This window comes from Cloeon dipterum, chromosome 4 (assembly GCF_949628265.1).
Source record: "Cloeon dipterum chromosome 4, ieCloDipt1.1, whole genome shotgun sequence".
Taxonomy (NCBI): Eukaryota; Metazoa; Arthropoda; class Insecta; order Ephemeroptera; family Baetidae; genus Cloeon; species Cloeon dipterum.
In genome coordinates this window covers 28,093,701-28,116,927 of record NC_088789.1, presented here as the reverse complement: position 1 = coordinate 28,116,927, position 23,227 = coordinate 28,093,701, and the positions used below count along the sequence as shown (strand labels likewise).

The window sequence follows — 23,227 nt, the reverse complement described above, 5'->3', positions numbered from 1 at the left end:
TTCGCTCTCGGATTTGCCTAATTGAAACATGCATGTGCGGGCTAATTGACTTGCCAGTTGACAAACAGCCGGCTTAATAATACGACAGATGGAATTATGCAACGCGCCGTGCCCTCGCGTCGAGACGGTTGCATATCTCCGTCTGGCACTGCTCGTCAATTTCTGCTCCAAATCACAATCTGGTACATAGTAATTTAGTCGTTATCTCGGTTCCGCAATTAGTCCACGATTTCCCCACAAATTAGTATTTACAATACAATTAGATTGCGTAATAAGAAAATTTCATTTTTACGGAACGTTTAAGGAAATCTTTAAATCCTCTCAGTATCTCCTCTCCTTGTGGTGCAATTTAAAAAATAAGGTGTGCATTGGATTTCTCTCGCCGAGCCTGATCGAACTGACACCAAATTTCATGTCCTACGTCAAGGTCAAAGGTCACTACTGTTAATTTTGGTTTTAAATTAAATTTTGGAAAAAAGTTCATGATTTTGGAATTGTTAAAATGAGCTCTAAAGTTGTCCCATGACTCGTGTAAACTCGTGTGAAAATTTCAGAATGGTGTTATTGTTCGTTCTTGAGAAATTCCATTATTTAAACCTTGAGAGTGAGCGTGGGGTCGTTTGACGACCCCAATGACGTTTTTTGTCGTTTTTAGACTCAAAAGTTGTTCCAAAAAATCCGAAAATTTTTGCAGTCGACTTTCTAGCCACCATACACATTGTGACCAAAATTGAAAACTCCAAGGTCAGCCGTTTTCAAAATAACCCGATTTTGTCCCGGGTATTTAACTATCCATATACAAAGCTTAATATTGTTTTTGACTCTTTAAAATTCGAATAATTGGAGTAACACCCTGAAATTTTCATAAAATGTGTATATGAGTATGTTTCATGTATATTGAATTTCAACCTACCCCTAACTTACCCCCTTTCGCTTTTTTACTCTCTTGAAAGTTATTTTTTTTTGTTTTTTTACACTTCGGGTGAACTAAAAATTTTTGAATTGATTTCAAATTTTGTATTGTTCAATTTAGTTGAGGGTTTTTATCATACTTTTCACTTTCAACCCCCCAAAACTCCCTTCAACCCCTGAAAATAAATTTTATAGTTTATAAACACTCGAAAAATAAGACATTTTTACTTTTTCAAATTTGTAAACGCCAAATCTCGGGTTCTAGCCATCAGAAATGTCAAAACTAAAACCCGTTAGACTCTTCTAAACCTCCCCTAACCAGCTGAAATGTTTTAGGGGTGCTTAATATCCACCTCTTTCAACCCCCACACTTTAAATGTAATAGCAAAATTGCGCTACTTACAATACTTTGTTGCATTTCTTAAAAAATATTTTAAATGGAGGGTTAGCACCTCTTTAACCCTTTAGCTGGTCAGGGGAGGTCAATACAAGTCTAAAGGTGGGTAGTTTTTGCAATTCTGATGGCTAGAACTCAAGATTTGGTGGTGACAATGTTTGCAAAAACGAAAACGTCGAAAAAAATCGCCATATTCGAGATTTGATAGGGTATTTCTCGAAAAAATTAGCCCCGTTCTGGAATGTTCACACATATCATGGGAAAACTTTATAGCAAATTTTAAAATTCCTAAATTCCAAGCTCATGCCTTTCCAAAAGGAGAATTTACTTTCTTTCAGTCAAAAATTAAACGCATCAAAAACCCGTATATCACGTGGAATTGCTTGCAAGCATTTTTTTTAAAAGACAAACTCTAGTGTTTAGGGCGGACGTCTGCAGAAATTTCGCATGCACTGCGAGAGAGTGGAGCATTAAAGCCTTGGGGGGTCGTCGACGGAGATGGAGAAAGAAAAAAAAACGCAAAAAAAGCGTATGAATACATATTTTATTCACGAGACACGCTGGCGCACGATAATTTTTCAAAGCAGCCCCGGCAGCAGATATTCAGCAGTCATGCTATCTCGACAACGTGCATTATTTGCAAGGTGCGAATATGCACCTGCGATAGCGAATGAAAAGTCTTTTTGTCACTTCCTTCTCTGGCGCGGCGCCGAGAATCGAATTTTCATATTTTTTAGCCTTCCCCAGCACTTCCGCCAGCTTTTAAAGCGCAAACACTCTTCTTCGGAGAGGTTGTGCTTGTGGTCGATAAATATTAATGTGCGTATACACTTGTAAAATGCAAATGGAGCAGCGCCAGCATGAGCAAACGCTAGCAAAATGTAAAAATATTCAAAAGCGGCCGCACGCACGACTCACCGCCTAATCCCCGGCATTCATCTCACAAATTATTTGAAAATTATCATCCTGGCTCGGTTTGTGCAGCATTAAAGTGGCTGCACACGTCAATTTTCCGTCGACCAGGATCGATGCGGAACAATTCCGAGAAGAAAAACACGTTATGTAAGTTTCATGCCCGTGCACGCGAATAAATGGCACCGGCGCTTTTTATCACTGCCGTTCTAGGTCAGAACACTATTTAAGCGCGTGTTGTATAGTCTTGAAAATATTGCAAAGACCGCATTATTAGCGTTTTTTATCAGAGGAAAAATCTGCCGTGTTTTAGACGAGGGGTCTGGCAGTTTTTTAATACCAATAGCTGTTCTGCTGTCCAGATGGAGAATTTCAGAAGCTTAAAAATGTTTTTAACTATCCATAACTCACCCTAAATTAACATCCAATGTCTAATTACAAAATTAAAACAATTTATAATGTTAGAATTAAAATTACAGCGCTATAAAAGTTTTCAATAATCCCATGGGGGTTGAAATATTGCAATTTAGGGCTGAAGGGTTAGCATTAGCACCCCCTAAACTCTTAAGCTAGTCAGGGTAGATCAATACGAGTCTGTGGGTGGGTAATTTTTGCAAATCTGATTGTTTTAACCCGAGATTTGGAGTTGCAAAATATTTAAAAAATTCGAAAAAGTCGAAAAATTCTTATTTTCTCAAGTTTTGAATTATAATTTCTCGAAAACAAACTCCGGATTTTTGGCATAAGGTCACACACATGTCATAGGACAACTTTCAAGTTCTTTTTAAAAATGGTGAAATCCTGAGCACATTTCCAAAATTTAAATTAAACCCTAAAATTGACAGAAATTACCTGTAACCTTGACCTAGGACATCAAATTTGGAGATAATTCGATCGGGCTTGGTGAAAAAATCCAAATCATGCCCTTTTTTAAAATTGCACCCCGGCGCTTAATGTTTTCAAAAATATGCACTGCAAAATCTTGAAAAATAATTAATTATTTGTTCTTTAGACGCAATATACTTGAACATTTCGTTGAGTCACATATCGCCAAATTCGAAAAACAAAATCCAGGTCCTAACTGACGCCATCTTACCTTTTCAACCGAAAAATCCAAACACAACTCTTTAAGCAATCCCATTGATACAAATTAAAAAATTTAAAAAAATCCAACATAAATTTAATTAATAACTATCTTTCTTCCCTGTTGGACAATTCAATAGAAACAATCCGTAGTACTAAATAATATAATTTCATTGCTTATAGACGTCAGCTTTCGATTTCCCTGGTTCAAAGTCAAAGAGTTGACATTTAATTAGGGCAACTCGGGCAATAACAATTATTAGACGCGCTGCAGGCTTCACTTTCTTCCCTCTCTCTCTCTCTCGAGAGAGAGAGAGAGGGAGAGAGAGAGAGAGAAGTACGTATTATTCAAATGTATTCAAACAGCCGGTGCCACCACGCGCGTGGCTTCTTCTTGTCCAAACTGCGTTGCTCCCAATGCAAATTATTATTCTGCGTCGCTTTGAGCGCGCGCGGAGACGACTAATTATACAAAAGAGATGCTTGCTGTACAACGTGTTCAAATGTTAAGCTCGACGGCCTCGGCGTGCAGATATTTTGATATAAATCCGTGCGAACCAACTTGTGCGGCGGATAATCCTCAGCTGACGACGCTATCACGACTTCCAGCCCTTTTGCCGTAATAACGTAATGAACTAGCCGAACTAGCTGTTTTCCTCCCGCTCCGCGCCGGCACCATCAAATAATAAATCGTTTTCATTTGTGGAATTATACTCTTATGCGTTTTTTGTTTTATTGATCATCGTGATTTCAAGTGAGGCAAATCGCATGTTGGTTTTACACGTTCGTTCTGTGTTGTACGACGCTCAATTTTTATAGAAGAAAGACCTACTTGGAAATTAATTAACTGTAATTATCGATAGCACAGACATACTCCTTTGTTTGAGTACTTGGAATATTACACCCTTTTCAATACTAAAATAATTACAGTTTCAAATCTAGCAGTTAACATAAACCACCAGTTAAAATTTTTCTAGACGAATCTATTGGGGAATAATTTTTTTACTTTCTTAAAATCCACTTAATTTTTGAATTTGAGGTCACTTTGAGCCAAAGAAAACTGCAAAGTGGTAGACAGACCAGATAAAATCGTCACACAAAATTCCACAGTGATTAGACAGGAATTGCTAGTTTAAAAAAAATTTAATGCCCACAAGACTTTGTACCATGCTATTTAGAAACTTTTCATTGGACATATTCTTCCAATATCACGAACAAGATATCCTTCTAAATCAGATTTCAGCGGCGTACAAAAACTGGCGAGCGATACACCAAACTTGTAATGTTATAAGCAAAACACAAGAAAGGTATGGAAGATCCTCTATTTCCCAAATATTTATCTTGAAAGAGGACGCGCTGGCGGTGGTGGCGGCGCCTCCAATAACAAAAGTTTTTGCAAGCTGTTTACTCGCAAAGCGATCGAGTGGCTCTTTTCGAGATTTAGTGGCCTTCGCTCCAATAAATGCGCGCCAAAGAACAATCGCAAACTATTTATCTGAGCAAATCGGTCCAGTTTTTTTTTCTTTTTGCTACTTGGCCGGCCGGGAAATTGGCCGCACTCCAGATGTTTTGTTTCGTCCTCCAACCGAGAGAGTTCATTTTTGTTCTTATTAATTTTCCTGGCACCGTAAGTGCACTCAAAAAATATTACCATGCAGCAACACAATGAAATTACTTCAAGAAGAAAGCCTGATTAAACACAATATCTTTATACGTGACCCTAAGCACGAACAATACGATGTGTTTCAACATCAAATTAACATAGGCTTATAAGTTTTCTTTTTTAAAAGTAAAATTCATGTACGACACGAGGAACAGTTCAGATTTTTCTTCAGGCAATGATTTTTATCCTGCTTCTAGAGATAAATTTTTTAAATTTGCTGCGCAATAAAGATGGCCTCTTTTATTAATTCGCCTCTATACGGCAGGAGTTGAATTTTTTTTATTAAAGCGTTCTGATGTATTTATGAAGGTTTTAGTGCGCAAGAGTGTCCAAATTGTGGCACACGCAAGCTGCGGGGACGTACTTTTCATATCTTTGAGATTACCGCAGTCTCCTGCTCCTGGGTTCCCTCGAGGGCCCTTTGTGCTGCATAACTAGCTTTTATTACGCAACTGCTATCTCCCGCCGGCACGACAATATCAGCCGGTAAAAATTAAATTACGGCCTGCGGTTGGCTCCCCTCGAAAATTTGAGAGTTACGCCGACGCCGCGCGCCTAATCGAGTTGGCGCTAATTGTATTTTCGAATTCCGTCCGCTTTGTGCATTACCGCACCGAAATTCGAATCAAATTTCAAATATAAATCCAATTTACGGCCCTCGTAAATAACTCTTTGAACCAATTTTCCGACCGACAGCCTAAATAACGCCGAAAATAAATAAATAATTTAATCTCGTGCGTTTATTTGTTCCAGATGGGCACAGAGGGCAACCAGAGCGACAAAACGACGCTGCTGACTGAGGGCTCCGAGGTGGAGGATTAATTCAGCCGCCGGCAACCTGGAAAACAGAAAATGCCGCTTTACTATATTTCTCACGTTACATTGCACACATACAAATGGGCGTTTTGTATAAAAAAAAGAGCAGAAAAAGTTGTTCATGTTCCGTTTTGACAGGAAAAAACATGGAAATTGCGGCAAATTCATTTTGTTCTTTATAGCATTGAAATCGCAATAAAATCTCCCCGTCTGCTCGTCGGCGTATTCAAGGAGATGCTGCCGGTAATAATTGTTACAACACACGTATGTCCCTCGCTGCTCTGCTGCTTGTTGGTTGTGTGTCTGCGTCAAAGCAGTTATAAAAAGTAGATACATATACACGGTATGAAATGCACCATTGTGATTGTGCGAGTGTGCAGGAGAATCGTGGAAAAGGATGCATTAGCGCGGATGTGAGTAGGATTGGATTTCATATATAAAAAGCACCCGCGCACGCCGCTGAGTAAATACGCGCGCCTTTCGTTCAGTGGCAAACGGCGCCCAAATAATGCACGTCAAAGGGAAACCAGAGCCGAAAATTGTGTTATTAAATAAAACGAGACATATCTAATTTTTACGGCACCTGCTAAAAGGGAGTAAAGACAAAAATTCTGTTCATCTGACTCACAAAGAAACTCTTAAAGTGGAATGACACAGGGCAACAATTAAAAATTATTTGAATTGTTGGATGCCATAAAGAATTTGTTCAACAATTTGCAATAATAAAAAAGGACCTTGCTACAGTAAAAATTCAAATTTTGCCAATTTTCTCCAAAATTTACAGTGCTTTAACATATTTTCTTGGCATATTCCGATTCCTCTCGTAGAGATCTGTCCAACGGTGTGTGCCACTTATTGGGGAAACTCTTGGTTTTGAAATTAAATCGGATTTCAAGTAAGGAGACAGCCATTACCATTTGAAAAGCTCGGTAACTTTCCAGCCAATTTTCTCAAAAAATTACAGTACTTCTTACAATAAGGGATGAGTTTATGCATTGGCAACAAGCATTTTCCAGGATTTTGCAGTATCATTCCTCTTAAAACTATAATTGGATTCGTGTGGATTCCTGTCAGGGTCTAATTTTCTAACTAGTTAAGGCAACCGAATCACTCGGTCGACAATTCGACTCGATGTGCTGAAAATCAGCGAAGAAAATCAAGCAAAGAACGATAGGAAATAATCAGAAAATAGAGTGGTTCTCTCTGATTGGCTCTTTGATGCAGCGCCACGTCTCTGATTGGTCGCCAGCATATTTATAATTCAGAACCGCCAAAAGTAACGGTTTTCTTCAAAATTAAATGATTGATACTATTAAAAAGCCTGGAAAATCCTTGTTGACATTGCTTGAACTCATCCCTTAGGATTTAGTTGAAGCAAAAATTGACCTAAGTAGCAGCGTAAAATTTTTAGAAAAGTTTCTGCAAGGTTATCATGCTTTTCAAAAGGTGACGACTGTCCCCCTACTTGAAATCTGGTTTTATTTCACAACAAAGAGCATCCCCAAAAAGTTTCATACACTGTAGAATAGATCTGGACGAGAGGAATGGAAATCTGCCAAGAAAATTTGGTCGAGCGCTCTAAATTTTGAAGAAAATTCGCTACAAAAACTGTTGCAAGGTCATTTTTTGATTGTTGCAAATTGTAGAACAAATTGTTTATCGATCAAATAATTTTCAATTGTTGCGCGTCCTGTATCAATCCATAATAAGAGTTTCCTTGTGAGGAAAGCATTGAGCCAAGTATTTAGTGTCCGATTCCGCCCCTGTTGCTGCACAATAAAGCCACTGATACGCTTGTCTGGAGCAGGATAGTGAGCGATGCCGGTTGCATAATGGCTCTCTCAACACAGTGTCAGACCGACTGTGTGCTCTCTCTCTCTCTCTCTCTCTCTCTCGTTGTTGGAGCGATATTGCATACCAATAACGTTGCATTTTGCAGTACATTTGCCGAGCCAAACAAAAAGAGAACGAATAGCCAGAGGCAAACGGCGCGCGGGCACGAAATATAATATATGTATGCATGTATGCCGCGACTCCCAGATGTGTACGTGTCCAACAACTGAATATAAATGGCTATTATCAATCAATATCAGTCCAGACCTGACGCGACTACCGAATTATTTGGTATGTTGCACTGACATTTATTTCACCGCACGCAGGCAGGGGTGGCATCTCGACCCTCGACGTGATTTAGTTGGTGCCTGCGGTTGAAACTGTTGACATTTATCAAGTGGTTATCCCTCTGCCACTATACACTTGAGAGACTAAATACACGCCAACCCTTCGCGCATAGATAAACGCGAACAGCTGAAATTAATTGAGTCAGGAATCCGATTTGATCTCAAAATTATCATTTTTGTTAGCAAAACAGTTTCTAATTTCCCTTTTTCATCGGATTTCCTCGAGCGTCAAACGCACGCATGACGCACTTCATTTTCCAGGGGCTTGGCGTGTCTTTTTCTGTCCTCTGCTGGCGATGGCGCCGCCGAATCAATCGGTATATATACATGATGACGGTTTGATTACAGAGGAAAGAGAGACGCGAGTGCATGTACGTGATTTGAATGGTCAAAGAGCGCTTTGCGCGATGAATGCACCCTCTGATTATTATATATATCGTATGTTTTGATCGTTATACCGCCGACTAGAATATGGAGAGCACACACGCAGATAAATCGACGAGCGCTGTACATACCATACTGATTAGATTTATTAGCACTCGCTCGCACACACACACACACACATACACAAATTCACTGCCGCCGCCGCTTTGTGGTGCAAAAATCGTTGGCCTGTGTTTGATTGCGCATTTCCCCTGCGGAGCCGTTGTTCTGATTAGAATATAAAGCGCGTTTATTTTCCAAATTAATGCTGACCTCTTTAAAGGACATGTCAGGCTAAAATTTCTGTCAATCAGTGTGTTTGTTGTTGGAGTTTTTGGAATCGGCAGCTGCGATAGCCATCAATAAATTTGATGGAAAAAGAGGGCGGCCATATTGTCGCGTCATCAGTGTCATATGTAGTTTCTGTTATCTCTATAACGCTTGTTTAAAGACTTTTGACGAAGTTTCTGAGCTCACCAATCGATTCTTGACGGCCGAATTAGGTTGACTGGATATTTTTTCCGACCAAAAAGTCCAGCGCGACGTGCGAACCTTTTTTCCCGCCAAAACAATATGAATACGAGAGCTGCGCATGCGTCAGAGCTGGCTGGATCTGACAAAGAAGTCATTCGTACAGGTGATCTATCTGCAAATGCTCGAACCAGCTCTGCCGCATGCGCAGTTCTCGTATTCATATTATTTTGGCGGGAAAAAGTTCTACTTGTGCTACGCACGTCGCGCTGGACTCTTTGGGCGGTAAAAATATCAACTTTACCTAATTCGACCCTCAGGAATCGATTGGTGTGTTCAGAAACTTCGTCAAAGACGGTTTTTAATAACGTTGATGCCGTTTTTCAATAATTCTTACAACTTTATGATTTTCAGAATTTTAAGCTAAACATAAAAAATAATTTTCGACTACACGTGTGTCCTTTAATCTTTTTTACGGATTGATGGCGCATATATAAATATCATGTACTGTATTTTCCGCAGGCCGACGGTTTGCTACGGCACAGTTGATGTCCTATATAGGAGTAGTCCACGCAACTAATGGCTGCTTTATTATTAATTGTGATTTCAAAACATAATCCGACTGATGAAAACTGGAAAAAAGCTTATTGTTATATACATATGATATATAAATATACCCACGCGATCGAAGGTTAAAAATTATATGGTGGATTAGCAACATTAGCCTCACTGTGTACTACAGCATAATATATATAAACCATAACAATATGAATTAGTTACTAGCAGAATTAGTGGACACAAGTTATTTTTCACGGAAAATTAAGGACCCAGAAGTTTGCTGTTTGTAATGAAAATTAGATGAGATGAAAAAACTGGAAATATAGTTTCCTGAGGGTTTAGTTTTTAGGGAAATGCTGGTTAATTGTTGGCGCGGGTGTTTGCAAATACACACACTCACTATTTATAATAAATATTTAATTAATTCGAGTGCATGTTGTGCCTTCGAACCAAATGTACATCCCCTACAATTCGTTTAAGCGGGTAAACTTTCGTTCATTAGATGAGAAAACTGCTGAGGTTATCAATAATTAGTCTAACAACTCGTGAATCACAGTGTCACTCTGCTGAACATAGGACAGTGCGCGTCGTTGTCATATTTTGTTGAATTTTAATTCATTTTTTGGTAGGTGCAAACACACAGTGTGAATGAGATGACCTTTGAGTTGAGCAAATAATTGTGCCTTTCATTCTTTTCGTGGGCTTCCTTAAAATGCTTTCCACGCTTGGTTTTCTCTACGTGTAGGAGGTGGTACATATATTATATACATATATTGTTCCCTTTTTCGTGTGGAAAAATGAGAGACGAATTAATCAAAATCCCCTGTATATCACGCAAAAGGACCAAAAATCAATCTTCTGACGTCTAGTCTGTGTCAAAATTAACGGCAGAGAATCCATCACAACATTCCACTATGAATAAAGCAGTGTAGATTGTAAAAATCGCTGTCTTATATTCATATAAAATGTGTACATCATGTATAAAATTGGACGCTCAGTATATATCAGACACACGATTCAAGTTGAAAATTATTTAGAAGATTAAAAACTTTTAAAACTGTTTTTTAACTATCAAAAAAGGTAGCGGAAAATTGCGTTTAAGCCAACGCGAATTTCCTTGTTGCAAGAACAGGGAAATTTTGGTTGTTTATTGAGCGATGCGCAATTTCAGAGCTACCTACCACGATGAATTTCAAAATTTAAACCAAATAATGTTTTATTTTTTAATGGGCGAAAAATTAAAAGAAAATCTCCTGAAATAAACTTTAAATCTTCAGTGTTTTAGTTCCATTAATAATTTATAAATCAAAAAGACAAATACATTTCGTACAAACATTGAGTTAAAAATTAGCAAAAGACTCCGGGATTGACAAAAACAATTTTCCCCGGCTAAAATTATTCGCGACGTCTAGGTGTCAGGGCGGCGAATTCTAATTACCAGAGGCTGCGCGCGCGATCGCTGATTGCGGGGGCGGCGAGGGTGAAAATTCTCCGAGCGAAAATTGCTCTGCTTATTAGACAGGCGCGAGGGCTGCTGCTCTCCTGGCGAAATTTCATCACAAAGAGCTTTTCCGCCGGTTGAAAAATCCATTAGCAGTGACACACGCGCGCGCGGAGGTGGTGCGTCTATTTATTAGAAAAGGCAACGCGTGTGCGTCATCCAGCAGCAGTCTTCCGCGCCTCTAATTAGCGCCCGGCTTTTTAATAAACTCTCAGGCCGCGCCGCCGCCGACGCGCCGCCTGCCGAAATATCGTAAATTACACTCGTCTCCTCTACCTTTTAATTATTAAATTTTCGCACTTGACTCGAGTTGTGTCATGCAATTTGCTTATTTTTAGCACTTCGCCTCGCTACACTGAGCGTTGAATGTTCCGCGGATAATTTTACTTTTATGTGATCTAGCGTGTAAGACGAATCCTTGGTCGAAAAAAAGCGGCTTAAAACTCATTATTGCTGTAGCATTGTTAAGTGTAAATAGCGGAATAAGTGTATATGGGAAGGAAAAATAAATTATTACGCTATTATACCATACAGACTTTGTTTAATGGTTTCATAAATCTATAGACGTAATCGTGTCACAGATATGCTTTCCAGAAAGCGCGGTATTGTGTGTGTTTGACAACTTTGTTTGAGGGCAAGCACAGATTTTTCTCGTCTGTTTGCAACAGTCTTGATAATTCTGCCTAAACTCGTACATTTCTACCCAAAAAACAACAAGCTCTTCATCATAAAAATGCAGAATTCAGTATTAACAAGTATAAAAAATATAAATGGACAACAATGTATGATAAGAGAAGCAATATAGGAGCTATGGAAGAACATTTTCTTTCTTTTTTTTTACGTTAACAGAGAGCCCTGATCAAAGGAGACTTTTTTCACTTTTCTTCGATGGTCATGAGCAGATCTTCGCCCTCGAGGCGCATCCCCTTGGTGGCCACGATCGACTTGACAATGCCAGTCACCGGCGACTGCACCACCATTTCCATTTTCATGGCAGAGAGGACGACAAGAGCCGCTCCCTTCTCCACTTTATCCCCCTCTTGAACCCTGATTTCGATAACGGCCCCGGGCATCGGGGCGCCCACTTCGCCACGCACATTCTTTTGTGCTTTCGGATGGATGTGCAGCTCCTGGAAAAAGACGCCATGCAGATGAATTCGGGAAGCTGCCCAAAGGGATTCAACGCACCTTGACTGCCTCCTTGTCCTTAATAAAGACAGATCTCAGTTGTCCGTTCAGCTCGAAGAACACCTCCCGCTCGCCGTTTGCCGTCAGATCTTCGGCCATGGCCAGAGTTTTAATCCCAAGAGTTTTTCCTCTCTCAATTGTGACCTGCAACAAATAACCGGTCGAATTAAAATTTAAAATAAAATAAAGGAAGAGTTAAATGCAAAATTAATTCTAAGCAATTTAAAGGGTGTTGAAGAAAAAGAAAAAAATGTTTTAAAAATTCAGTTTTCGGTTCAAATTTGATGAAATTTGGTTTACAATCAGTGTTTTATAAGATAAATCGATCGATGGGTCATTTCACACATTCTCAGGGCTAAGCTTGGATTTTACCAAAGGCGTTTGTCAATTTCTTAGTCAAATAAAAACAATTCTAGCATTTTACCGCAGTAATTTTTGAGGGGTTGTAATATCGGGGGTACAGGGAGATGGAAAGGGGAGGTTACACTACCCTGGAACCTTTTTGGCTCGTCAGGGGGCATCAAGACGATTAAAACGACATGCGGCTTTTGCATTTTTGGCCAGCAGAAGCCGAGATCTCGCGTTCACAAGCAGATTATTTCTAATTTCGACCTTTGACCTGAAATATCTGAAAAACTAAAACTTCCACAGCCGCAAAAATTTCAGACAAGATTGATATTACAAATTGCAACATTTTTGCGCAAACTCGACAAATATATTTAATGTCCTTCATTTTTTAAAATTAAAAATTGATGAGCTTGACCTTTCACCTAAAAAATGTTTCCTCACAGACGCATAAAATTGCTTAAAATTAATAAATGCAAAAGATTCCGAGATAAGGTCAACAAAACAACCATTACATCTGGGAAAGTATGTACTAAAAATTTTTGTGGCTGAAAATAAATAAATAAAAAAATCCAAACCTCAAACTCCTCTCCAACTTTGGGTCCCGTGAGGAAGATGCGAGTGTCCAGTTTGTCAACAGGCCCGAAACTGTCCCTGAAGTCGAAGAATTCTTCGGCCACCTGCGGATAAAGGGCGGAGCTCATGACGTCCTTGTCAGAGATGTGCGGATGCTTTTCTTGCAGGTCCTTCTTCAGGGCCGTAAAGTCCATGGGTGGCATCGACGCACCGGGCCTTCCCTCCACCCTGGGCATGTTCTTTAGCACCCTGGAGCGCAGGGGCTCCGGGAAGCCGCCGTAGGGCTCGCCGATGCTGCCCTGCAAGAACTCGACCACCGACTTGGGGAAGCTGAGCTCCTCCGCCTTCTCCAACACTTCTTCCGCCGACAGTTTGTTCTGCACCATGAACTGCGCCAGGTCGCCCACCACCTTCGAGGACGGAGTCACCTTGATGATGTCTCCCAGCAACAGATTCGCTTCTCTGAATTTTATAATAATAATTATTTCGAAAATCAAAATTTAATTCATTATACCTGTAGGCCTTTTTCACGTCTTCGAAGAAATCGCCGAGACCAAGAGAAAAGGCTTGGAACTGAAGGTTCGTGTACTGGCCGCCAGGAATTTCGTTCATGTAAACGTCAGCATTTCCGGATTTCATGGTTGTAGCGCACTCGAACGGTCCGTACAGAGTTCGAGCCTGTTCCCAGTAGGCCGAGTATTCGCTGACCTTGCTCAGCTCGATGCCTAATCAAATTTCAGTCAGTGTTTCTATTATGACGTCTAGGCTTTTTCAGAATTAGGTGAATAAAATTGTTAGAGGCCTCAGCCACCAGGGAAAAAGAGTCGAAAATTAAAAAGTACAGGAGAAAAAAATGTCTTGCGGCCCTTTGGGCCGTTAAGCTTCTATAAAAATTCATGTTTAAAATATTGTCAGCCACATCAGCCGCCGATGTAAATGGCCAGCAGTCGCCGCTGGGCAAGAAATACGGCTAAGCTGCTTCCTTAAATCTCGCGGCTGAGACCTCTAATATTTGCAAAAAAACCGCATTAAAAAAATGCAGTGCAGTAATGAAAAACTTTTTTTTCAATTTTTAACAGTGTCTTGCAGGTAATGTGTGCACCTCAATTTTCAATATTTTCCAGATATTAGCTCATGACATCAACTTGAAAAATTTTCAGAGATTAATTTATGGAGAAATTGAGGCAGCAAATAGTAATTTAAAAGAAAAAATCTACAGAATGGAGGAGATTTTGAACACTCGCATCGCAAATTTTAGATTTCCCCTGAGGGAAATTGGAAAAATTCATTTCTTGCGCCAGAAATTGGTGAAAAAACCGGGTAGTAAGCAAATGCAACCCTGAATAACTGTCGCGTTTTTTATGTAAAATGTGGAAATTGTGGTATTTTATCTCAGTTGTTAGTACCTGTGTCAAGCTCAGTTCCCTTCAAAGAAGCGACAATGGCGCCCATGCTGGGCTGAGAGGTCATTCCAGACATAGAGTCGACGGCAACGTCCACAATGTCGGCGCCAGCCTCGGCAGCGGCCAGCATGGAGGCGACTCCAGCTCCAGACGTGTCGTGCGTGTGGATGTGGATGGGCATGTCAGGGTGGCGCTCACGCAGGGCAGAAATCAACAGCTTGGCGGCCGTGGGTCTCAGAAGACCGGCCATGTCCTTGAGTTTTTTTTAATTTAAATTTAAATTGAATTTTAAATAATTTACTTTGATGCAGAGAATGTGAGTGCCTGCTTTGACAAGCTCATCGGCCAGATTGAGATAGTAGTTGAGGTCGTACTTCTTCCTCGAGGGATCAGACACGTCTCCCGTGTAGGAAATGGCAGCTTCGACCACGCCGCCGGCCTTTCCAGCAGCTTCCATTCCGAGGATCAAATTCGGCAGGTAATTCAGCGAGTCGAAGACGCGGAAAATGTCCATTCCCGCTTGCACAGAGAGCTCGCAGAACCTTTGAAATACAAAAAATATCAACAGTGATTAATTAAATTAAATTAGGAAATCACTTGAAAACGACGTTGTCCGGATAATTGGTGTATCCGACAGCGTTAGCACCGCGGAGCAGCATTTGGAACGGAATGTTGGGGATCAGCTTCCTCATCTCCTCGAGACGCTCCCAGGGACACTCGTGCAAGAAGCGCAGGGCGACGTCGAATGTAGCACCGCCCCAGTTTTCAGAGGCGAACAGGCCGTTGAAGTTGTGCGCCACGTACGGCGACGACTTGAGCAGGTCGAAGGTGCGCACGCGGGTGGCCAAGAGGGACTGATGGGCGTCGCGGAAGGTCGTGTCCATCAGCAGGAGACCCTTGTTATTCCTGACAGCCTTGGCGAGGCCCGCGGGCCCGTCAGCCAACAAAATTTGGCGGAATCCGTTGGGAGGCTTGAAAGCTTGAAAATTGCACATGTTAAAATGATGATATTCAAACATTGTCAGACAAACAACTATTTTTCATTTAGTTCCTTTAAAATTGTACCATGTGCATGCAGTTTTTTCAACAGGGAAAACAAACAAAAACGACTAATGAGCTACGAACAGAAAAAAGATAACTATGTCTTACCATATTCACACTCGTCTTCACTTTCACTTGCCTCAGAGGCAGCTTTAAGATCTGGACAGTGAAAAATGAAATGATTGAAACATGCCATGCTAACCCTTAGAAAGTACGAGAAATTATTATAATTTCACCAGTTACAAACACAAAATTTTTATCTACATTACGAACAAAAATATAATGAGAATTAAATAGAATTCATGAATATATTCTACTGTGCACAGATTAAGAGAAATGAATTGCTTACTCATTGGAATCTCGGGTAGGTGGGGAACGACCTCAGCAGGTTTCAGGCTTGTAGCAAGGGGTGTGGATGGTCCGTTGACGAGAACAGTGCCCAGGTAGTTGAGCAGCTTCTGGGCCCGGTTTTGCGACGGTCTGAACTGGAATAGCTGCGGGTGCTCGTCGATGAAGTAGGTGTCGACGGTGCCGTTCAAAAACTTCTGGTTCTCCAACACGTTCAGCAAAAATGGAATGTTCGTCTGGAAATATTTAGATGTCATTTTCTAACCCCCGGTTTAAATTGTTTTCCTCTCACTTTCACTCCACGAACTCGGAATTCACGGAGGGCTCGGTTCATTTTGGAAGCGGACGCCTGCAGATCTCCCGCGTGAGCGATCACCTTCACCAACAAGGAGTCGTAGTACGGCGAAATTTGGGCACCGGCGAAAGCAGAAGCACCGTCCAGACGGATTCCCATGCCCTCTCCACTTCTGAAGACCTGTTGGTTGGTGCATTGAGTCAGAAATTCTAAATTTTTGGAATTTTCCTACCTCAATGCGTCCAGTATCCGGCTGGAAGTTTTTCGCAGGGTCCTCCGTGGTCACTCTGCACTGGATGGCGCTGCCCTGCATGGTTATTGTATCCTGCGTCATTCCAAGCTCAGGCAGAGTCATGCCTTCGGCAATCCTAATCTGGCTCTGCACCAAGTCGATTCTAGATTTTTTTTTAAATAAAAAATGTAATTTCATGTTGGTCAAAGGTTAACTGCTGTTGATTTTGTTTTCTAATTGAGATTCTGAACTCAAGTGCAAATTTCAGAGTGGTGTTCTATTCTTGTTTACAAGAAATTGCCCTCCAAAATTAGAAAAACATGATTTTTTTTAAAAAAATTTGTGTTTTGCCAATATTAACAACTTCAAATCATGGGTTCTAAAAATTAGTATTACAAAAGACTTGAATACACCCCCCCTGACCAGCTGAAGAGTTTAGGGGTGCTAATTTTCCACCCCCAAATGAGGTTGGATGGTTAGTTTTAAAGCGACGGTATGGCAGCCAAAGTTTTACACTTTCTGCAATTGAAATTGTCGCAGGGGGTGGAAAGGGGTGGAGATAATCACCCTCTACTACCTTCAGCTGGTCAGAGGGGGTCGAAGCGAGTCCAACGGGGGGTAGTTTTTGAAATTCTGATGGTTAGAACCAAGGATTTGGAGTTGCAAATATTTGCAAAACACAAAAAAACATTTTTTTTGAGTTTTAAAGCGGAATTTCTCGAAAATAAATCAGCACACCTCTATGAAATTTTGACACAAGCTCACACATGTTAAGGGACAACTTTTGAGCAAAATTTCAAAATTCTAATATCCAAAAAGCTATTTTCCAAAATTTAAATTAGAAACCAACATTTTTGGTAGTGACCTTCAGACATTAAATTTGGTGTTAATTCGCGGGTAGAGGAATTCAAAGCAAAACATTTGTTTTTAAAATTGCACTACCGAGAGATGATGTTTCAGAGTTTTCAGGGATCATCCCGGAAAACCCGGAAAAATTTGATATTTTGTCGGAAAGATCGATTTTGCCTAAGGACTAATGTTAACAATGATAAATTTTACCCGGTAATTTCCTCTGAAACTGTGTGTTCCACTTGCAGGCGAGCGTTAACCTCGATGAAGAAGAAGTTTCCGTTTTCATCAAGCAAAAACTCAACGGTTCCTGCATTTTCGTAGCCGACCGATTTGCAAAGGCGAACTGCGTGTTCAGTCATTTGATCTCGCACCTAATTGAGCACTGAATAAATCGATTTTTTTTTAAAAAAAAAATTGTCATTGTACCTTTTTGTCTAGGTTGGGGGCAGGGGCAATCTCGACGACCTTTTGATGCCTTCTTTGGACAGAGCAGTCTCTCTCGTACAGATGAACGACATTGCCTGCCTTGTCGCCGAGAATCTGCACTTCAATGTGTCTAGGCCTCTCTATGAATTTCTCAATGAACATGGCACCATTTCCAAAGGCCGACAAAGCCTCTGAGCTGGCTCTTTGGAAATTTTCTTCCACTTCCTGAACGGAATTAATATTTAATCAGGATGCATATTAATAAAAATAATTACAAACCTCCATTTTTCGAACGACTCGCATTCCTCGACCACCCCCTCCGTATGCTGCTTTGAAAATAACCGGAAGACCGTGCTTCCGACAGAAATCGACTGCTTCCTCAGAGGTGGTGATAGGTCCAGGGGTTCCTGGCACGATAGGCACCTCTGCAAACAAGAGATTTTTTTTAAAAATTACAACTATATAAATTTAGGACTCATTTTGACGCGCTCAAGTCATTTTTTGCCATGGTGTTATTTTTGTATAAATTCAGCGGATTGATGGACTTCGACTCACGAGGTCTCAATCGATTCGTCTCGGCAAGACCAACAACCTGACCGACCCTGGCGACCTTTTTCAGGGTACCCCACCCTGAGATCCGTCCCGGACCAACTTTTCGCGATTTTTCCAACGCCGCCGACCGTTCCGACGTTACCGCTCGCGATTTTTTCGACACGATTCTCGAGAAATGGTAACGCGAGCCGCGCACCTGTCTCAGTGGACAGTCGCCCGCAGGGCTGGAGGCGCTGGAAGGCAGAGCCCGCTTGTTTACAACTTTATAAATTTAGGACTCACTAGCATCAATAGCTGCTTGCCTGGCAGCAACCTTGTCGCCCATTTGATGGACAACCTTGGGGGTGGGCCCGATGAACCTGATGCCAGCATCAATGCAGGCCTGCGCGAAGTCGGCCCTCTCGGAGAGGAAGCCGTAGCCCGGGTGAATTGCATCCACGTCGTTCTCCTTGGCCACTCGCACGATTTCCGGAATGCTGAGGTAGGCTTGCACCGGGGGAAGGCCCCTGCCCACCAGGTACGACTCGTCCGCCTTCTGCCGGTGCATGTGCATCTTGTCCTGCTCCGAGTAGACGGCCACCGACCGGATTCCCAGTTCGGTGCACGCTCGGAACACTCTGATGGCGATTTCACCTGCAATTTGCACGCCAGAATGAAATATCATATCTTTGGTTTTATATAGTTTGTTTTTTTGGCTCTCACCTCTGTTGGCACACAGCACGCTGCGGATCGGCTTGTACTCGACGTCGGTGGAGTAGCAGCGCGGCTGGTGGGCCCGCAGGTGCAGCAGCCGCTGCCGCGTGCTCAAGTACAGGCCGCACGGCCATCGAAGAACCATCTGTGCCAAAAAAGATAGAATTAATACTTGGAAATCAATTTCTTAGTAATTGTAAACTCCAAATCTCGAGTCCTAACTGAAGGGAGTGTTTACCATAACCCCCTCTCAGGGTTGCTGCCTCATTGGTTTTTAAAGGTTTTAACCGCTCAATTTTTACCAAATTCTTACGCAAGAAATGAATTTTTTCAATTTTCCCCCTAGAAAATCTAAAATTTGCGATGGGAGTGGTCAAAATTGCCTCTACTGTGTAGATTTTTTCTTTTAAAGTGTCAATTTCTCAACAAAATTTATCTATTAACAATTTTTTAAGTCAAGGCCATGAGCAAATAATTAGAAAATTATTAAAAACTAAATTACGCTGCAAGAAACTGGTAAATAAACGTTTTTTAAACATTGCACTACATTTTTAAAAAAATCCGTCATAATAAATTTAAAAAATAGGGATTTTTAGCAGCCCTGACCCTGTTAGAAATTTTGTTATTATTTTCTCAGCTTTTAATTATTTTTATCGCATAATCCTGTTTGAAATCTGAGGACAATTTAAAATCTTGAAGATTAATGGGTGTGTTGGTTCATAAAGCAAATTAAATTATGAGCTGCGTTGGAAATTCCCTTAACAAAGAAAAGAGCGATAAGTGTGATGCCTCTATCACCGCGACACACAAAAAAACCACATAGTTTTCTTAAAATAAGTTTGTTATGAAAACTTTGTTTTGGAACGAAGACTGCTGCAAACACATTTTTGCTAAACATGAAAAGATTAGAAGCTAGGTTTTCCCATCCTCAGAAATTCGACTTTAAAATTAAAATTTTTCAATCAGAATTAAAACTCCGTGGTGTCCGTCATTCACAATCGTCGCCAGCAAAAGAACATGTACCACTCACTTACTGGCATCTTAATTAATTCAATGAAGCGGTCATGAGGCAATAGCATATAAAAAACATCGTCTTTGCTTACGTAATTAAAGATTCAAACTGCATGCCGGAGCTTACTTAGATAATAAGCATAAAATAATGTGAGTACAACACAAAGCAATGTCAAGATAGAAATAAGTAATGCGAGGAGATAAGATAGATCAAAACAGTTAAAATTGCGAGTGTAACAAATCCTATACAGCAGCTGTGTAATTATTGCGGCTCCTCACGCAGCCAATTAGCCCAAATCGGCGCTTAAGTGGTTTGCCGAGGGCCTAAATTAATGCACGAGAATTCAGTCGGTGAGCTAGCGAGTGGTGGTTGTGGCCTTGGCGATCAGGTTAGACTAGTTGTCAGCGAAATAACCAAAGTGCACGCGGTGACTCGTTTTAAAGTTCACGCTGGCTCATTCAGAATTAAAAGGATCTCGGCGTTTGCAGCGCCGCACGCGCCGCCCAATCGCGTCGGCACTTTGCCAGGAATAGCGAGACGAAAGGAAATTAAATTAATTGACTCCTCGTGGCCGCACGAATCCTTACGCACAGCTAGAGAAAAAAACACACCAACCAACCAACAATCTAACTGAAAACGGGTTTTTTTTCTCAGAATCTGTTCGCTCGCCAAGACAATTTTCAGCAAAGATCAAAGAAATTATTTAATTGCTTTACCGTTTTGTTCGGAAAAATGTAATTTTGAACCTAAAGTCGTGCTTCTGTTTTAGTCAAACGATAAATAAAATTATTTATGCTCGTCTGTCCACTCGGTTGATCGATCTCATAATAAAAACGGAGTGAGACACAAAAGTATGCTGGCCTATTTAACTTTCAGAGCAATAAAGTTCTCGGTGCCAATAGGACACGCCATCAAGCTATATGGAGTCGGATTTATGCGATATGGCCCGCCGAATGGACCTATATCATCGTAAGAGCAAAGGTCCTTTTCGCAGACGTCGGCGCTGTGGCGAAATATTCACAGCGACAGTGAGAAAAATATGAGTAGAAATGCAGCTCGCGCGGAACGTGGCTGCGGTTTTTCATTTAGGTGCAAGGACCTTTTTAGATTCCTTTCGACAGCGAGGGTAATCGTGAAGTCTGGGATGCGTGAGAAATTTTTCCAAGGTCTTTACTACTAAAAAAAACACTAAAATTTCTATTTTTACAATACCAATCGATTTCTGATGGTCAATTTCGGTATGCTAGCCGAATCCCTCGGTCAACAATGCGAACCAACGTGCCAAAAGTCGGAGGAAACGTAAATAAACACCGTTATTTTTGTGGTTTCTGGTCTGCGACAAATAATCAGACAAGGGAACGGCTCTCTGATTGGACGAAGCGTTGGCCTCGAGATCGAGACAGCAGCGCCACAGTGACAACTAACACGAGTTAAAAAGCTGGTCTTGTCACTTGACTCGCTTCCACTGGCGCTGCTGTCTCGATCTTACCGTTAGGCCAGCAGAGAACTGGGCTTTTTTATGATTTATTTTTAACTGTGGCCCTTTTTGCAAGATTTATTTGTAATAATTATTTATGCATTTTTTTAATTATTCCATTCCTGGCCTGTACAATCTTAAAGAAACAACAAACGATTCAACAAACGTCAAATTGGTTAAAATATTGACAAACATTAATGATCGAGGGTTTGGTTCCTCAATTAACTTCTTAAACTAGTTCCTAAATTAACTTCATGAATTAAAACCAAATGAACCCAAGCGGTTTGGCTCACTCAGAAACAGATAGCACTTGTAACATTCGCTGTATGCTACTCTATAGCAGGTATAAAACATAATTTTCGAAATTAATTATGGAATGGATTGGTAATTCTTTAACACTTACAGCGTCTTGTCAAATCAGTTGAGCACCCTCACTTACTTAGGTTATAAATCTTACACGCAACCCAAAATTCGGTTCTTATTGTTAGAAATTTACAGTCGATCAGATTTTTACTTTCTCCTTTATAAGCAAAAATCAAGCTTTGCTGGATATTGCATAGATTCTCCCTTCAGGGATGCACTACTGGCACATCACACATCATAAAGAGAGTTTTTTATATCCCCGGTCGCCAAGGATAATTTATCATTGCACAAGTATGAGTTTCGTTTATAATAATTGGATTCTTCTTATCAAATTAATTTCTTGCTATCCATTCCATTATAATTAATTATTGCGAAATTTTATTTTTATAAAAGCTACAAGAATAACAACATATTATGGATGTTGCAAACTCTAACCCAATTCATCCAGCTGGCCACACGTTGATCAGATGGTATATATAAAAACCGCGTCGTGTTTTGCTACACATCTCGCTCGGAAAAAAATTCTTATCACCACCACGAGCTGATAAAAGAAGCCGCGCATCAGTTTCAATACTCAAAACGTACGCGCGCAGTTTCGCGTAGAGGCATATTTTATTATGTTGATGTCGGATCTGCCAAAAATAATTATAATTAGGCGATAAAGAAAATAATAATGTTATTGGTTAGAGGACGTATGGTGGTTTCACTTTATGGTCTCTTCTCCCACCTTGGTTTGCCCTTGACCAACTCAATATACTCATGAAAAAGGACAAAAAAAGCTGCTGCGGAGCTCGGGTCAGCGCCTATTGCGTCACACCTGCCTGAACGGAGTACGCGGAGTAGCAACAAAGCAGCAGGTGGAGGTATAATAATTGGCGTATAGAGAACCAGATCAACAAACGCCGCGCAGCTCAATAAACACCTTAACAAGCCAGACGGGGTCATTTAGTCCCAGGTTGGGCAACAACATTATAATTATTTCGAACAGAAAACTCGAAAGTTTTTAGCGCCTGAAGTTATTTCCTTAACTTTTGTAAACACTGTACCTCAAGCCTCAAGAAAGACGATTCTAATGGGTTTCGATGCGTCATGACTTTCTTATAATTATTATTGTAATTATTAATTGTGCTGACGAGCGACCAAAGGTTATTGGAGTTAAAATTAGAGCGAAATGATAATTATACAAACCATCAAAAGGAATTATCGAGCCTAAATAAATTTCTCTAGAATAAGTATAGCAAAAATGACACGCATAAAAAAAGGGTTTAAAAATAGCTGAAGAAACAAGCCGGCATTATGCGGCGGCGGCGGCGGCAGGCCCGATTTCTCACCTTGGGTCTTTAAAAACTCGGTCGTCGGAGCGTCTTTCGCCGGTCTGCGATCGCCTCTCGCTGATCAGCTGGATAACGGGGGCGGTTTCTCTCACGGGCAGGCAGGTAGAATTCGATCAGGTCGCACGGACTCCGCCTCGCACGCAGCTGCTGCCAGACTGAGTGAATCCTCTGTTT

General features: G+C 40.9%; 2 protein-coding genes across 3 annotated transcripts in view; one reads left to right on the top strand and one right to left on the bottom strand.

The window, feature by feature from the left end:
- Positions 1 to 11,447, top strand: part of LOC135941758 (mucin-2-like) — a 39,153-nt gene extending 27,706 nt beyond the window's left edge. The window contains exon 3 of the mRNA XM_065487455.1: positions 5,721 to 11,447. Within this exon, the coding sequence (XP_065343527.1) occupies positions 5,721 to 5,789 (69 nt within the window). The 3' untranslated portion in view covers positions 5,790 to 11,447. The remainder of the gene's footprint in view (positions 1 to 5,720) is intronic.
- Positions 11,438 to 23,227, bottom strand: PCB (Pyruvate carboxylase). 2 transcript variants are annotated; one of them, XM_065487453.1, is made up of 17 exons: positions 23,051 to 23,227; positions 18,877 to 19,012; positions 18,457 to 18,807; positions 17,902 to 18,047; positions 17,623 to 17,847; positions 17,404 to 17,567; positions 16,345 to 16,507; positions 16,110 to 16,292; positions 15,819 to 16,053; positions 15,578 to 15,628; positions 15,026 to 15,407; positions 14,730 to 14,970; positions 14,432 to 14,681; positions 13,540 to 13,750; positions 13,028 to 13,487; positions 12,105 to 12,248; positions 11,438 to 12,046 (listed from the first exon to the last, which is right to left on the bottom strand). In XM_065487453.1, the coding sequence occupies exons 2-17, from the start codon at positions 19,010 to 19,012 to the stop codon at positions 11,792 to 11,794; spliced, it is 3,597 nt and encodes a 1,198-aa protein (XP_065343525.1). In that variant the 5' UTR covers positions 23,051 to 23,227; the 3' UTR covers positions 11,438 to 11,791. The 2 variants fall into 2 exon arrangements, with proteins under 2 accessions (XP_065343525.1, XP_065343526.1); XM_065487454.1 differs by lacking the exon at positions 15,578 to 15,628.

What these genes read in the sequence shown, in the direction of transcription:
- PCB (XM_065487453.1), bottom strand. Translation starts at nt 19,012, where the DNA reads ATGGTTCTTCGATGGCCGTGCGGCCTGTACTTGAGCACGCGGCAGCGG. An exon ending in GTTTCAGAGGAAATTACCGG is followed by an intron (nt 16,508 to 17,403) that starts GTAAAATTTATC and finishes AAAAAAATCTAG; the next exon opens with AATCGACTTGGTGCAGAGCC. An exon ending in AGGACAAGGAGGCAGTCAAG is followed by an intron (nt 12,047 to 12,104) that starts GTGCGTTGAATC and finishes GTCTTTTTCCAG; the next exon opens with GAGCTGCACATCCATCCGAA.